This window comes from Musca autumnalis, unplaced genomic scaffold (genome assembly GCF_047663935.1).
Source record: "Musca autumnalis isolate F117 unplaced genomic scaffold, ASM4766393v1 scaffold_1, whole genome shotgun sequence".
Classification (NCBI taxonomy): domain Eukaryota; kingdom Metazoa; phylum Arthropoda; class Insecta; order Diptera; family Muscidae; genus Musca; species Musca autumnalis.
In genome coordinates, this window is record NW_027411644.1 from 173417208 (window position 1) to 173435339 (window position 18132).

General features: G+C 35.2%; 1 protein-coding gene across 1 annotated transcript in view; it reads left to right on the plus strand.

Annotated features, from left to right (window-relative positions):
• Positions 1-18132, plus strand: part of Apc2 (Adenomatous polyposis coli 2) — a 75020-nt gene that overhangs the window by 50109 nt on the left and 6779 nt on the right. Inside the window, exon 2 of the mRNA XM_073958978.1 lies at positions 10847-15570. Coding sequence (XP_073815079.1) covers positions 11033-15570 — 4538 coding nt within the window. The 5' untranslated portion in view covers positions 10847-11032. The remainder of the gene's footprint in view (positions 1-10846; positions 15571-18132) is intronic.

Consider the following 18132-nt stretch of genomic DNA (forward strand, 5'->3'; position numbering starts at 1 on the left):
CGTAATGGATGAGGGTTCCCTGTCAATATACTTCTTAAGGAAGTGAATTGATGTATGGTACGCCTTCCTTTTTTTTGGCCAATCGAGCGGAGCTAGCTGAGGTGGTGGGGACGTTTTCGACCAAGGTTTTGGTCGTAGTTCCTTCCTCAACAGCGTCCTGTCTTTAGAGGCCAGTTCTATCGGCTACGGCTGATGGTTGGTTTATTGGTACATCAGGTGGTCCTGGTTTAAAAGAGTTGTTTGCTTCCGCTGAGGCCGAGGCGATATATTCTAAATTGGAGAACTAAAGCAACAAATATATACATACAGTGCTGCTCAAAACATTTGCAACTGTAATGACTACTTCATTTTTTATATAGTTCTGAGGTAATTTATGGATTTAAAATGAAAATATTTTTGTGGGTTTATTGTTTATTGACCGCTTTTTAAAGATTTAAAAAATAAGTAACCATAATTGTACTTATTTTATAAAAAATATACAAAACAAAGCTCGGACTCACATTTGGTCCTGCTCAAAACATTTGCAACTGAGAAAACTTGATTCAAAATCTGAAGATATTATTTTTGTTTTGATAATATATTGTGAGTTAAACCTTTTATTTATTATCTGGACACATCATAAAGGTATCCAGTATACTAAATAAATTAATATATCCTTTGAAATCCTGTCGCTAAGGATAATTGTAAAATTCCTAGATTTTATTCGATTTTCAACAGTCCAGAGTCTATTTTAGGGCCCCGAAACCTTTTATATGATTTTAGATTACTTAATCTGAACGCAAACGATAAGAACACAAAAAATATGTGCAAAAATTACAAGTTTTACGTGGTTATATGTACGTTTAGTGGAGGTATTATGCTAAAACACCCTATTATACGGCATCTGTGGTGTGTACGTGGTGCGATTTCGACATATTATATGTCCGGTTAGTTTTTAAATCTAATAAATATCTCGACCTCATGCCTCCAGTGTCATCTCTGTCCATAAAAATATCTCCAGGTCAATATAAAACACCATATTTGTTTTGGGTCAACTTTTTTGTATAAGGGGACAAATTGGATTATCATTCGTCCTGGTGATCAAGTAAATATTTTCAAGTCATATAACTCAAATATTAATTTAAGTCGACGAAAAGTACTCGTTTTTACAACTCTAAAAACGATTCCAAACAATTTTTGCAAAATTTATATGAAAAACTGAAATTTTTCTGGAAACTACTGTTTTCCTAAAATTTGTCAATATTGGTACACCGGTATCTACGGCATGTATCGGAGGGTTTTATATAGATTTATCGATGTAAAGCCTTTATTTAACATCTGTTGGTGACCTCTGAGAATACCGCTTAATAATTCGCATCATTATTTGATTATCCCATGCAGTAGATATAGTTGTACATTCACCTCCTTCCCATCTTATGACGATTTTAGTACTTTTTTCGCAGTATACACCTTAATTTTAAATATCGTACTGTCCTTATGTTTACTTTTGGACTGCGTTTGATCCACAGTTTTGAGAAATAAACATTTTTCCATATCTTTGATACAAATTTCGGACAATTACTTTTGTTTTTCTTAAAATATTTGAAATGTCTTGTTTTTGGAATACTTGTCTGTCAAAATTAAACATAGGCGTTATAAAATGTATCCCTCATGAAAGCTTTGGGTCCCCTTTTTCTTACTAAAAACCTTCTTATAACAATCAATGCAAAAAACTCATAAAAAATTAGGTAATAGATATTTGAACCACGGAGTTGCATATGTTTTGAGCAGGCCAAAACACGTGATCCTCCGATATTTCCCACATTTATTTAAGGTAAGTTTTAAAAACTGAATAATCATTTTTAAATCTTGAAAGTAGGGTCAATTAAGAATCCAACTGCAAAAATAAATATATTTCAAAACACAAAATGTCCCCAAAAATAGGTTAAAAGTGATATAGGCATCTGAGTTGCATATGTTTTGAGCAGCACTGTATATCCAACGTTTGAGTAAAGTTTTGCGTCGTTTCTGGTAAAAGAATAATGAAAAATTCAAACTTGGCTGCACTTTGTCTTTTATTCTTCTACTGAACTGACACAAAACTTTATCCAAACGTAGGATGTGTTTTCGGCGTTTGTCTTCTATCCGAAATAACGTAATACAGAAACCCAGCATCTTGAGACTTCGTTAAATTAACATCTTGGCATTGTTGCTTAAGTCTTTTCAGGTAAAAGACTAAAAGGCAAGAGTTCGAATTTGACTCGGCCTTCTTTACTCAGCCGATACCTTTAAGGTAGAACTCTAAAGGGCAAAAAGCAATCTATGTACTTAAAAGTCCGTGGAATATTGCAACAACCACATGATAATAGTGTAAGTGGTGCCAAGTTTTTTCTTGAAGTTTTCATGTGGCTGTTGTATGTACATCTGAGAAAAAAAATAGCACCACCTCTCACAAAAATATTTTATATGGCATTCTTAATTACATGTGCAAATTTTGTTGACTGTTTTATTCTTATTTATAAAAAACGACTCCAAATAATTTAAAAATAACAAAAATTATAGTTTAATTCGAAACTTTTTTAAAATTTAAACCAATTTTTACAAAAACTCCAAAAATTTGGCGAAAAAATAATAGCACCATTATAAAAATTTCTTTTAAATTATAGAAATCACTCAAGAGTAGAAGTACATCAATAGAAGCTAGTGTCTACTGATTTATTCATCAGTTGATGGCGTTAGTACCACCTGGGGATAGGCGTGGTATCGAACCAAGCGAATTCTGGTAAATTTATCTTCAATGACCTCCTCCCAATATGATTTCCTCGTTGCTTTTGATGCTGTAGTTGCCTTATTGACCTTAGTTTACAACTATTTTTATGTTATAGTTTAGGAACAACGTACAGCCCTATAGAATGGCCACAGAACTTCTATACCCCAAGTTCATTGACCTTCCTCCAGATTATAACCCAGATTATTACTGTGCATATCCTTTTGGAAGGACCAAACTAGTGCCAACTTATCTACTAATTGAAATAGAGTAAATGAATAAGATTGTTAGAGTTGGCAATGTCATCTGCAAAAAAAAATCCGTTGTATTGAATTCCTAATTGCAATTTCGCAATAAATTCAGTATATATAGAACGAAAAATTTAGGGTAGACAGATAGTCAGATTGCCGCACAAGATACACCTGATGAGCACATCTCACCAAAGTGCGAAACATGTAGTGGTTTGTGATGAAAATTTCTCTGACATTCTTTTTCATTTACAAAATCTTCTGATGAATCAGCTCGTCTCGAAAGAGAAAAATAACGGAATAGAGTCATATTTTCTAGGATTTCAACGAAAACAAGTTAATTCTTCACAGTTTTGTTGCCATGTATAGGGATTAGTCTCTAACGACAAAGTCAGATCCATATTATTACGGTTAAAGAATCAGCTGTTAATGGACTTTGTTACATATGTTTGGTTCTATTCCGAGCTTTTGAGGACATCATCTAACTGAGAAAAGAAAATATTTTCCTCCAAACATAAATGATTAGCCCCACATCTACATAAACAATTAATCCACAGTTGTTCATGGTGGTGCTATTATTATTTTCCTGTATGTACCTCCACCTTTCTCTACGTAATTTTTCGTGCGTTTCATGATCTTATTTTCTGATTACTACAACTGCAACAGTCAGTTAATATTAATAGACAACAAAACGTTCGGCGGTGGTATTTGGATTTTGTATTGCATTCATAGATTTAGAGGTCTTAATGATTTTTGTGTTGATTAACTTTTCTGCACAACTTCCAATTTTTATTTTTTCTTTCTTCTTTGCTTTCTGCTCGGACGGTTATTGTTTTCTTGAAATGTTCATAAAAAATGCAAAGACTACAAGGTTCATTATTATTATTGTTATTAGTGGCGTAAAGTATTATTTTACAAGCAATCAGTTGTGCGTTCAATGATAATAATGCCCTTCAAAAACCGTCTTCGTTGTTGTTATTGTAATGATCACTTAATATACCGCGAGCATTGTTATGACGGTGCTATTTTATAAGTAGCAGATAAAAAAAGTTGTTTGGGTCTTGAGTTGTTTATATATGGAAATATTGTAGATCGCCACAAATATTAATGAAACACAAGTAAAAAAGTATCAGTCGGCTTTGCCGACAGAGATATACCCTCAGCCTGAATATATTGAAACTTTTTTCCCAAAAAACGTATGTATTTAGGGGGTTTTAAAAATTTTGGGCGTTTGAACCGACAAAAATGTTGATTATGATTAAAGATCAAACGTTTTGCGGAGGAACATACAAAAAGGAATGGATCGACATTGACCATTATGGAAGTGGATCTCCAGCCACTACATACACGCAGAGAAAAAATATTTTTCGCTTTTGTTGGAACAAAAATATATGTTTTGGTTCCAAAAATGTATTTGTTTTGTTCAAACATTGTAATCCAAATCCAAAAATACCATCTTTTGTTCCAAACATAGAAAACAAAAACAACTTTTGAATTTCCGCAATATTGTTAAAATGGTTAACAATACCGATTGTAGGAACTATCATAATCTAATTTTGTTTACAAAAAGTATTGTCAATACAGAAAACCAGCCCAGAAATTTTTGATTTGAGTGCATATACTTCTCATATACACTTTTCGCATAACTTGGATATAAATGTCGCGTATAATATTGCAATCATTGATGAACACAATACATGGTTTGCTGCATTGGCTGTCAACAAAGACAAACAAAAAGCACAAGAACCCACCACAACATAAGGAATAATTAAACACCATAACAAACATGAAAAGGAAAGAAGAATGAAACAAAACAGAAACAAATAAAAACAAGAGTCTCACAAGTACATACACACAAAAACAAAGGTAAAGGCAGCATGTCATACAAACACACCACAACTCACCAAAATTGTTTTTTCAACACGGCATCGAATAGCGAGAGAAGAGAAACAAATTTTCGAAGAAAAGAGAGAAATATTGTTCAGTTGACACAAACTATTTTTGGATTTACAATACTACATGAGGAATCCAACAATATGTTAACAATACATATTTTGCTCTTGGAATATTGTTGGATCAAACATATTTTTTTCTCTGCGTGTATGGTGCCATAGGGGGTTTTTACACCCTTCGGGCTGTTTGCTCAAGAAGTATGGACTTGCCAGTGAAACAACTTTTACCATCGCAATTGAGGCATCGAATGCAAGTTGCTTCAACAAAAATCAAAGTGATTCGAAAGCAGGTCTTAAAGTGAACATGTATCCGAAATTTTGTGTGGGAGGTACCGGATGGAGTGGACAAATATAGTCCATATTTGAACCTGATCTATATCTGGTAGATATATTAGGATGTGTAAAGTATGGTCCAATTCGGCCACTCTCTTCAAGAGTTATCGTACGCACAATTTTTCCGAACATTTTTGAACTTTTGTGGGGGAGGTACCTGAAGGAGTGGACCGATATGGCTTATCTTCGAACTTAAACTATGTTTGGACAAAATATTACTAAGGCCAAACTTTGGACCGAATCGGCAGACCTGTTCGAGAGTTATTTTGCCCTCCAACCTCCTCACACGGTGTCATAGGGGTTTTTTGCAACTTTCAGGCTATTTTCTCAGGAAGTATGGACTTGCCCCTGATGAAACTTATACCGTCGTATGGAGGGCAGTGAATACAAGTAGCTAAAGCAAAAATCAAAGCGATTCGAGAGATGGTCCTAAACTGAACTTTTCCAAATTTTTGTGTGGGAGGTACCCGACGGAGTGGACCGATTGAGTCCATATTAAAACCTGATCTAAGTCTGGTACACGCTCCACGATGGGCAAAGTATGGACCAAATCGGTTACTCCCTTCAAGAGTTATCGTGCGCACAAATTTTCCGAACATTTCCGAACTTTTGTGGGGGAGGTACCGGAAGGAGTGGACCGATATAGCTCATCTTCGAACTTAAACTAAGTTTGGGCAAAATATTACGAAAGCCAAAATTTGAACCGAATCGGTTCATCCGTTCGAGAGTTATCGTGCGCTCCAGCCAGCCAGACAGACAGACGGACGGACATTGCTCAATCGACTCCAAATTGTCTGAAACAATTTCGTCCAAACATACTTGGGGTCTAAAACCATTATTTCGATGAGGCACATTTTGCCCGTATGAAAGTGTATATACCCTTCATAGCCTAAAGGCTGAGGGTATAATTATAGTCTTTAGCACAATCTTCGTTGCACAAAACAACAACAAAGTACACACTAAAAGTTTGTGTTTGTAGACCGAAGAGCTCATGTCTAGGTTGGGTTCATTATTAGTCCGTGTTTGAAAGACATCCTTTTAAATCGAAGCAAATTCCTTATTTTGTTATTCCTCTAAGCCCCAAAATAAATTTCAATATTAAAAAAAAAATGTGCAATAGAGTAATTTGTTATCATTTTTAATAGTTTTACTGCCACTGCTCCCCCATGGAAAATAACACCCGGTGAACACATAAAAACAACATCTAATGTTGAGCAACTCGTGTTCTGCATTTTTTTCTTATTTTCTTTTTTATGTTATTTTTGTAGAAAGTTTATTTGTTGATAGTTTACATTAAAGTGTGTTTTGTTTGTTTTGGTTTTGAGAGTTTCCAGTGCATGACATGAAATAAATCGTGAAAATCAAATAAAAACAAAAAGAAGAAACAGATAAAATAAAATTAAGTAAAGTTTATAATTTAAGTGATATAAAGCACGGCGAAGAATATTATTGCAGTCACTGAAAGAAAAATACAAATACACAATATTCGAAAATTGTTTCATTTTTACAATTGGTTCCATCCATAGTTTATAATTTTCGTGGAATAGAACATCCAAAGGCCAAAGAGGCTACGATAATTTTTTGAGAAGATAGTCGAGAGTGTCCCCTTTAATTCTATATATGGGGAATTCTGAGTGAAACCGAACACTTTGGAGAAAAGAGTAGTTTGAGTTCTCTAAAACATATTACTGTAGCTAGGAGGGATTAAAATATTTGTAAACAAAGGGCAAAACTGGGTCTATTCGATCATTTCTTATGTTGTCTCGTCTAATTTGCTTAGTGATCTCATTTCTGGCTTTCGCAATAACAGTTTATTGGATTATGCACTGGAAATCTATGATATTTATAATGGCAACATTATTCAAGTGCGTTTTCGTACGCATTCCTAACCAATTACACCCCACTTCAAATGCAATTGCACCCCACTTGGTTCCTACCACAATATATGTGTGTGTGTGCATAGTTGATACATCTGTGTGCTGTATCAACAATTCTATTGTTAAGAGTTTTAGCACATCACTACCACTCCACTGAATCTTCTTCTACTTCTTCCTCTTCATGTGGCATTACTTGAAAAAAAAATCTAACGCACCCATTCATTCGTCTATTGGACTCTGCACTACGCTTCGACATACGATAGCATCTCGTCGTTAACAGCAAATAATTGCAATGTAAACACTTTAGTTTCTTCGTAATTCAAAATAAATTGTATTTTTGTATTACTACTTTGCTGCTCGGTTATCGGCCGGCATGCACACCATGCTTCTTGCGTGCGTATGTCTTCTAATTATTTTCATTGTTTGCAGTGCTGCATTAGAAAAAAGAAAATTTAGTTCAATCTAAAAATATTTATGGTGAATAGAGTGAAGAGAGTGTGGAATTGTTAATTTTCTTTCCCCGGCCAAGTTGTAGCCTTTTTGTTGGTGCAACAACAAAAAGACAATGACCCAGACAATTGCCACCACAAATAAATCAAAGCAAATAGGCCGACCGCTATATTTGTAAGCTATGTATCAGCATTTATCATCCATGCAAAAATAAATCGAGGAATATTTGTTTTCGAGCATAAAAATATTTTAATTTTAGAGAACGACTTGGGAAAGAGTGATTTTTCTAACTTTTATTGAAAAAATATTGCTTAAAATATCCATGAAAAACGATTCCTTAAAAATCCACGATTATTGAAAAAATATTCCATAAAAATCCACGATTAATGAAAAAATATTCCTTAAAAAATCCACGATTATTGAAAAAATATTCCTTTAAAAATTCACGACTATTGGAAAAATATTCCTTAAAAAATCCACGATTATTTTAAAAAATATTCATCAAAAAATCCTCGATTATTTTAAAAAATATTAATCAAAAAATCCACGATTATTGAAAATATATTCCTTAAAACTCCACGATTATTGGAAAAATAATCCTTAAAAAATACGCGGTTATTGAAAAAATATTCATCAAAAAATCCACAATTACTGAAAATATATTCCTTAAAAATTCACGACTATTGGAAAAATATTCCTTTAAAAATCCACGATTACTGAAAAAATATTTCTTAAAAAATCCACGATTATTGAAAAATATTCATTCAACAATCTAGGATTATTGAAAAGATATTCCTTAAAAAATTGACGATTATTGAAAAAATGTTCCTTAAAAATCCACGGTTATTGAAAAAATATGTCTTAACAAATCCACGATTTTTGAAAAAATATTCCTTAAAAAAATACATGATTTAAAAAAAATGTTCCTTAAAAAATCCACGATAATTAAAAAATATTCCTTAAAATATCCGCGATTATTGAAAAAATACTCCTTAAAATCCACGATAATTGAAAAAATCAATAAAAAAAATCCACTTTTATTGAAAAAATATTCCTTGAAAAATCTGCAATAATTACAAAACATTCCCTAAAAATCCACGATAATTAAAAAAATCCATAAAAATCCACAATAATTAAAAAAAAAATCCATAAAAAACTCACGATTATTGAAGAAAAAAAATATTCCTTAAAACCCCACGATAACTGAAAAAATATTCTTTAAAAACCAGCATTGTTGAAAAAATGTTCCTTAAAAAAATGCTACTTAAAAATCCACGATCAATGAAAAAAATATTACTCAAAATATCCACGATTATTGAAAAATATTCCTTAAAAATCCAGGATTATTGAAAAAATATTCCTTAAAAAATCCACAATTATAGCAAACAGACAATCCACAATCAATGAAAAAACATTCCTTAAAAATCCACGATTATTGACAGAATATTCCTTAAAATATCTACGATTATTGAAAAAATATTCCTTAAAAAATCCTCGATTATAGAAAAAATATTCCTTAAAATATCCACGATTATTGAACAAATATTCCTTAAAAACCCACTATTAAAAAAATATTCCTTAAATTATTATTAAAAATTATTGAAAATGTTCCTCAAAAAATCCACAATTATTTAAAAAATACTACTTAAAAATCCACGATCAATGAAAAAACATTCCGTAAAAATCCACGATTATTGGAAAAAATCGTTAAAATATCCATGATTATTGAAAAATATTCCTTAAAAAATCCAAGATTATTTAAAAATCCACGATTATTGAAAAAATATTCCTAAAAATACCCACGATTATTGACAAAATAAATAAATAAAAAAAATATTCCTTAAAAATTCAAGATTATTAAAAAATCCCCGATTTTTGAGTAAATATTCTTTAAAAAATTCAAGATTATTGAAAAAATATTCTTTAAAAAATTCATGATTATTGAAAAAATATTCCTTAAAAAATCCACGATAATTGAAAAAATATTCTTTAAAAACCCACGATTATTGATAACATATTCCTTTAAAGATCCCCAATTATTGAAAAAATATTCCTTAAAAAATCCACGAATATCGAAAAAATATTCCTTAAAAAATCCACGAATATCGAAAAAATATTCCTTAAAAAATCCACGAATATCGAAAAAATATTCCTTAAAAAATCCACGAATATCGAAAAAATATTCCTTAAAAATTCCACGAATGTTGAAAAAATATTCCTTAAAAAATCCACGATTATTGGAAAAATATTCCTTAAAAACCCCACAATTATCGGAAAAATATTCCTTAAAAACCCCACGATTATCGGAAAAATATTCTTTAAAAAATCCAAGATTATTGAAAAAATGCTCCCTAAAAATCCGCGATTATTGAAAAAATGTTCCTAAAAAAATCCACAATTATTGCAAAAAATACAACTTAAAAATTCAAGATTATTGAAAAAATATTCTTTAAAAAATTCATGATTATTGAAAAAATATTCCTTAAAAAATCCACGATAATTGAAAAAATATTCTTTAAAAACCCACGATTATTGATAACATATTCCTTTAAAGATCCCCAATTATTGAAAAAATATTCCTTAAAAAATCCACGAATATCGAAAAAATATTCCTTAAAAAATCCACGAATATCGAAAAAATATTCCTTAAAAAATCCACGAATATCGAAAAAATATTCCTTAAAAATTCCACGAATGTTGAAAAAATATTCCTTAAAAAATCCACGATTATTGGAAAAATATTCCTTAAAAACCCCACAATTATCGGAAAAATATTCCTTAAAAACCCCACGATTATCGGAAAAATATTCTTTAAAAAATCCAAGATTATTGAAAAAATGCTCCCTAAAAATCCGCGATTATTGAAAAAATGTTCCTAAAAAAATCCACAATTATTGCAAAAAATACAACTTAAAAATTCACGATTAATGAAAAAATATTCCTTAAAAAATCCACGACTATTGAAAAAAATATTCCTTAAAAATCCAAGGTAATTGAAAAAATTGCTTAAAATCCACGATTATTGAAAAAATATTCCGTAAATAATTCATGATGATTGAAAAGAGTTTCTAAAAAACTCCACGATTTTTGAAAAGCTTTTTCTTAAAAAATCCACGACTATTGATATAAAGAATATGTAAATGAATCTTCCAACCTAAAATAAATTACCCTTCATTATATCCCATCATTTCACTTTTATTAACGAGTTCCAATTTTATTCTTCTTTTTCTCTATTTACAGAATTCCAGCGTAAATATGAATATTTTCATTGTTCTGCTGAGCAGCAGTGTGGTCTAAATTGGACGGCCTGAAGGGAGGAGCCTTTCAATCCATCCACACCACCAAACATCAATTTACTCATCCTCAAAATTTGTTCGTTGGCTGTTTTGAGACACTGTAGATTTGTAGCAACAACAACAAGTGAAAATGTTCCGCTCATCAGCCGGTGAAAAGACACAGTCGCAAGCGACTACACCAGATTTAGATGATTCCATTAGTTTTTCGGACGATGTTAATCCAGATGTTGATGTTGATGTCGATGTTGATGCGGTGGCAACCAAAAAGCCACATTTTTTAGATTATGATGCCATACCTCCGCCAGATTTTATAGAACATTTTGACAGAGCCATGAATTTTGGCAATGCAGCTAACGGCAGCAACAGTCCCCATAACTCAAAAAGCAACAATGCCGCCTCCTCTGCCCCACAAAACACCAACAACTGCAGTGGCAGTGGGGAGCAACTTAAAATGGATAAAAAATTCGAAAAGGATGGTGAGATAAGTGACTACGAATTGGCAGCTAGTGGTTATACCAAGAAAGAGTTTACCCAAGATGACAATACCTTAAACTTAAATTTATCCATACAAAGTTCGGCGGCTTGTGTTGGTGGTAAGCCACGCAAACATTTCTTGGATGAAAATCCCATACCTCCCGATTACATGATTAACGAACATCAGTTGCGTGAACATCGCAGTTTGGATAGAAATTTTGAACGACATAATGAACAACGTTCTGCCTTGGATTTACATGGTAACCTCTCGGGATTCAGATCTTCGCGTGAACGTTACAAAGATATACCACCAATGGCAAGGCTGCCAAAAGGTTTGGCATGGACACAAAGTTTTGACAGTCGTTATGAAGGCAACTTAAATTCAAATAAACTAGATGACTTCGAGCCAAAGGTAGAATGTGTCTATTCGTTGTTGTCCATGTTGGGTTCAAATGATCCCCTGGAAATGGCCAAGAAATTTCATGAACTCTCCAAAAATCCCGAAACTTGTAATACCCTACGCCGATCAGGTTGTATACCATTGCTGGTGCAAATAATTCACGCTGATGGTGGTCCCGATGAGCCACGAAAATGGGCTGGTATGGCCCTGCATAATGTTGTACACTCCCATCCAGATGAAAAATCCGGTCGTAGAGAAGCCAAAGTTTTACGTTTATTGGATCAAATTATGGACTATTGCAACTTTCTACGGACTCTGCTGCAAAGTGGTGGTGAGGCCATTGCCGATGATGCCGATCGACATCCTTTGGCTGCCATGTCTTCGCTAATGAAGGTGAGCTTTGATGAAGAACACCGCCATGCCATGTGTGAATTGGGTGCTTTGCAAGCCATTCCCAGTTTAGTGCACTTGGATCATGCCGTGCATGGTCCAAAGCCAGAAAACCAATGCTGCAACTCGCTGAGACGTTTTGCCTTGATGGCTCTAACCAATCTGACGTTTGGCGATGAAAACAATAAGGCGCTGCTATGCAGTCAAAAGTTATTTATGGAAGCGCTGGTCGCTCAATTGGATTGTGCACCCGACGATTTGCTTCAGGTGACGGCAAGTGTTCTACGCAACTTGTCATGGAGGGCTGATGCCCAAATGAAGGCGGTTCTTAATGAAATTGGCACTGTTACGGCTTTGGCCAAGGCAGCCATGAAAAATAAATGTGAAAATACCCTAAAGGCCATATTATCCGCCTTGTGGAATCTATCGGCCCATTGCAGTACCAATAAGGCTGAATTTTGTGCTGTAGAAGGTGCCCTATCATTCATTGTACGCATGCTAACTTACGAGGGACCTAGTAAGACTTTGAAAATTATTGAAAATGCTGGAGGTATTTTAAGAAATGTTTCCTCTCACATAGCTGTGCGTGAGGATTATCGACAAATTCTAAGAGAACACAACTGCCTATCGATTCTACTGCAACAACTTAAATCGGAAAGTCTAACTGTGGTAAGCAATTCTTGTGGTACTTTGTGGAATTTGTCGGCACGTTGTCCCGAAGATCAGCGATTTCTTTGGGATAATGGGGCGGTGCCCATGTTAAGATCCCTTATACACTCAAAACACGCCATGATCTCTGAGGGTAGTGCCTGTGCTTTGAAAAATCTCTTAAATTTTCGTCCTTCCGCCCAGAATACCAATCACTTGGACCCGATTGCCAGGTCATTGAATTTGAAAAAATTACCCACGCTTAATGTGCGTAAACAAAAGGCTCTAGAGCAGGAATTGGGGGCAGCTTCTAAAAAACACAGTGAAACCTGTGATAATTTGGATACGGTAAATCCCAAAGATCGACCCACATATGATGCCACAGCCACCACAGGTTCAAATGGTTCATCTTCGGTACTAAACCGGCATCGATTTCCTTTACATGCCGGGGCCCTGGGATCCATGGTAATGGGTGGCGGCGCTAGTATTGGAGCTTCGGGATCTGGCCGCTTGACTCGTTCAGCAATGCTTACCAAAAGCGAAAGTCGTGATTCGGTATTCTCAGCCAAATCTGACGGAGTGATCTATGATCAACTTATGAGATCTCATTCGGCATCTGATGCCAATCGTAAATTACACCATGCTTCAGTAAGACCACCTCCCTCGGCCAGCGCAGTTTATGCTTTGCCAAGAGATGTTGAACCAGCTGAGGAACAACCCATAGATTATGCCCAAAAGTATACCGAACACATAAGTAAACATGGCAACTCAAGAGAGGATCCTGTAAATGATGCAGCTACATATCAGGAAACCGACTTGGATCAGCCAACAGATTTTAGTCTGCGCTATGCTGAAAATCAATTGGAATCAGATATTGACTTATCACCACCCTCAGGACAAAATGACGATGAACGGCAACAGAACATGAATCCTGTAGCTAATCCAGCAAATGTTCCAACAAGGTCCAAAAACCAAACAGAAGGTAGTGAAATACTGCTAATACTGGAGGATAGTGTTAAATGCTATCAAACCGAAGACACACCCTATGTTATATCAAATGCAGCTTCCGTGACAGATTTGAGATCGGTACAAACTTCAGATAAAAATGAGGAAAATGATTTACCCCCGGAAACTCCGGCTTCAAATGTTGGCAGTGGTGGGGGTGGTGGCCACTTACCTTCACGTAAATTTAGCCGAGGTCCTCAAGCCCATCATCACAATTCAAATCCATATGGTTCGGGTTCATATACACCAGAAAAACCGGTAAATTATTGTGAAGAAGGTACACCAGGATACTTTAGTCGTTATGAATCCTTGAGCAGCCTAGATGAATCACCACCACAGCCAGATCATGGCACAACCAAAGAAAGGCACGAAGGATCAAATGCCAAGATTGCAGCCAGAGAAGAAGATGATACTGCTGCGGATGTTTTAAAACCCCTTAACAGTGATGCGGAAAAATCAAATTCTCCTCCAGAGCCACCAACATCTTCCGCACTAGCGGGGTCAGGGCCACAGCAGCCGCAAATGAATTCCGCCTTGGAAACGCCACTTATGTTTTCGCGGCGATCTTCAATGGATTCTTTGGCCGAGGAAGATGTTGGTCCCCTCGATGACAAAAGTTCAGTGGTTAGTGACTTTAGTCGTTTGGCCAGTGGTGTTATATCCCCCTCCGAAATACCCGATTCCCCAACTCAGAGTATGCCCCAATCACCAAGAAGAAACTCAAATACCAGTAATATTCAAGCTCAAGTCTGTTTCTCTGGCGGTGCTTCACCCAATGTACAGAGGACATCACAAATGCGATCAGGAGATACCGGAAAACGTTGTCTGCGCAGTGTATTCGAAGATGACGTTAGTACATTTCATGTGGAAAATACCCCTGCCCAATTCTCAACTGCCACCAGTTTGAGTAATCTTTCAATGATGGACGAGGAAGCCTCATCCACAAATCAATCACCACCCCAAGCCCAGCCCACAGCTGCCACCACAACCAATACCATATCAGAGGGTGAGGAGGAAGAAGATGGTAATGCCAATAATAATGACGATTTGCTATTAGCTTCGTGCATAAATATGGGTATGAATAGAGCCGCAGCACCCTCAATGTATTCCCAGCACAATGATAACGGCTCTTCCATAAACAATCCAACAAGCGGAATGATGGCTCAAGATGAACCCAAGCAATATTATACCGAAGATACCCCCGCATTGCTTTCCAAAGTTGGTAGCAACACAAATCTATCCGCCATATCATTGGGTTCCAGTAATAATGATGCCAAGGATGATACCGTCTACGAGACAATTGGAAATTCTGTTTCAAGAACTCAAGCGAACATCAATAGACGTTCATTAAATTTATCGGATGATATGTCATCGAATGCTTCTGAAAGTGGTGCTGCTGCTGGTATTGATATACTTCAGCAATGTATTCGTGAGGGTATGCAAAAATCATCCTCTAGCAAAGAGAAACCTAAAACCACAGGACAGTCGTCGTCGGCAGTTGGTAATAATGTTCAACGCTCATCAGGAGCAATGTCAACAAATAGCAATAGCATTGATCCAATTGCCATGCTAAGAAGAGGTGGTAATGTTTTGCCACCATACCTTACAGGAAACGATGAAATGAGCAAATATCGTGTTGAGGATAGTCCATGCAATTTTTCAGTTATGTCTGGCCTATCCAATCTTACTGTTGGATCTAGTCTCGTTGGACCTGCTTTACTTTTACAAGGTCAAGGAACTTCTGGTGTCAAGTAAGTATTTTAAAATTTAGACATCTCCATATCCTTCTGTAACTGAAACCCAGCAAATTAACTTTTGCAAATGGTTTTATAGTTGGTGGTCCAGAATATCGCCGAGATATTTGGCTGTTATAGACAGCTCAAGGGAAACTGCATCCAGCTTTGTCGTTTATGGATTCACCCCAAGATAATCACTATAAGCCACAGTAGTGGTGATTGGACACCACCTTGTGGTGTGCCTCTGGTGACAAACTTGCTAATGGAATTCCATATATATTTGAGTTGATTGATCAGTGTAGAAGAAACCTAAGTTTATAAGTGAATCGTGGATGGATTCAAGCCTAACGTTATTAAAGTCACCTATTTCACTTGATATGAATTCATTTAGCACGGTTTCTACCGATTTGTATTTGATGTTGGCGGAACTTCTTACAGTATTCGAAAGCTTAATCCTTTAATTCCAAGCAACCTTTCTAAGGTTATTAATATGATGATCGGTCTGTAGTCTTTTGGAAGTGTATGACTTGACTTCCCGCGTTGGGGATCTATGTCATCGTAACTTCTCCCCATAGAACCGGAATGTACGATAAACACTAACAAGTTCTGAAAATATGTTCCAGATATGGAATCAATTCCTCCGATGCCTTACATACATAGGTATGATGCCATCTGGTCCGGTTGACTTAAAGCGTGTTTATTGTCCACGCAATTTTTGGACGACTTATGATCCCCTTCTATAACACTCACATCTCAGGCGGTCTGGTTACGTACAGTTGGAGCACTTGCGTTCTTTGGTACGTCCATGCAGTTCTGGAAGATAATATTAGCTAGGAAATCCAGAGCCTCTAGACCTCTGAGGGTCGTAGTTTTTTTAGATATTTTCTGAGGGTCGTGCATTTTTAAGAATATTTTCTGAGGGCCGGGAATTTTTCCTAAAGGCCTGGGTACATAATCTGCTTCATTTCTGACATAACAAAAATAAAAGAATAAAGAAGAAAAGGACAACCTAGTTCGAAATTGGCTCGGTCTTCTTTATTCTTTTATTTTATGTTATGTCAGAATTGAAGCAGGAAAGCAAGGCGACCACGCGAGCCAGATTATGCACCCAGGCCCTTTAGGGTACGGGATTTTTTAAAACTATGTTCTGTGGATCGCGGATTTTTAAAACTATTTTCTGACTGTTGCGGATTTTTATGAATATGTTATGAGGGTCGTGGATTCTTTAAAGAAGTTTCCTGAGGGTTGTGGATTTTTTAAAAATATTTTGTGAGGATCGTGGATTTTGTAAGAATATTTTCTAAGGGTCTGAGATTTTTTAAGAATATTTTCTGAGTGTCTGCGATTTTTTAAGAATATTTTTTGAGGGTTATGGATTTTTTAAGACTATTTTTTGAGGGTCGTGAATTTTTTGAAAATTATTTTCTGAGGGTTGTGGATTTTTTAAGTATATTTTCTGAAGGTTGTGAATTTTCTGAGGGTCGTAGATTTTTTAAGAATATTTTCCGAGGATAATGGATCTTTTTGGAGGGTCGTGGATTCTTTAAGAAAATTTTCTGAGGTTGTGGATTTCTAAAAAAATTTTCTGAGGGTCTCGGAATTTTTAAAAATATTTTGTGTGGGTTGCGGATTTTCAAGAATATTTTCTGACGATCGTGGGTTCTTTAAGAAAAATTTCGGAGGGTTTTTTAAAAACTTTTTCTGAGGGTCGTCGATTTTTATAGAATATTTTCTGATTTTAAGATTTTTTGAGAATATTTTATGAGGGTTGTGGATTTTTTAAGAATATTTTAAGAGGGTCGTGTATTTTTTTAAGAATATTTTATGATCGTCTTGGATTTTTTTAAGAATATTTTCTGAGCGTCTTCGATTATTTAAGAATATTTTCAGAAGTTCGTGGAATTTTGCAGAATATTTTGTTCTACAGAAGGCCAGAGGTCTATGTTCCTATACAGAAGACCGTCTGTCACCAATATAATAGTTCTACGAATGGCTTTAGATGTTATGCTGAGGACCAAGGGCCTTCGATGGTCTGTAAAAATGTTTTAAACAGAAATACAGGTGTTATACAGAGGCCCTAATGGATTCTGTTGTACATAAGGCCATGTGCCTTCTGCTGCCACTATAAAAGTTCTACGAGTGCCTTCAAATCCCAGCAAAATGTTCGATGCCAAAGATGCCATTCAATCATGGGTGCAAGTGAGCTGGAATGTCATCTTTTTAGCATCTTCATCGATGAATTTTATATGAGCGTGGACCCCAAAAGATACTATTCATTTTTGGATCCAAAAAATATCATTTACACCAATGCTTTGACATGTCATTTTCACCAATGCTTTGGCATGTCATTTCTACCAATGCTTTGACATTTTGTGATTTCGAGTCTCCGACAACATCAAAATAACTAAAATAATTAATCTTATAATCTTGTATAAATAAAAACATAAATTTCATCTCTATTGGATCGATGGAATGGGTTCAAATGCTGATGAAAAGATCGATCTTTCACGACTTCGTTTGAACCAATGCAAAAGATACCATGAAATCACGTCATCGCATGGCACCCCTTCCTTCAAA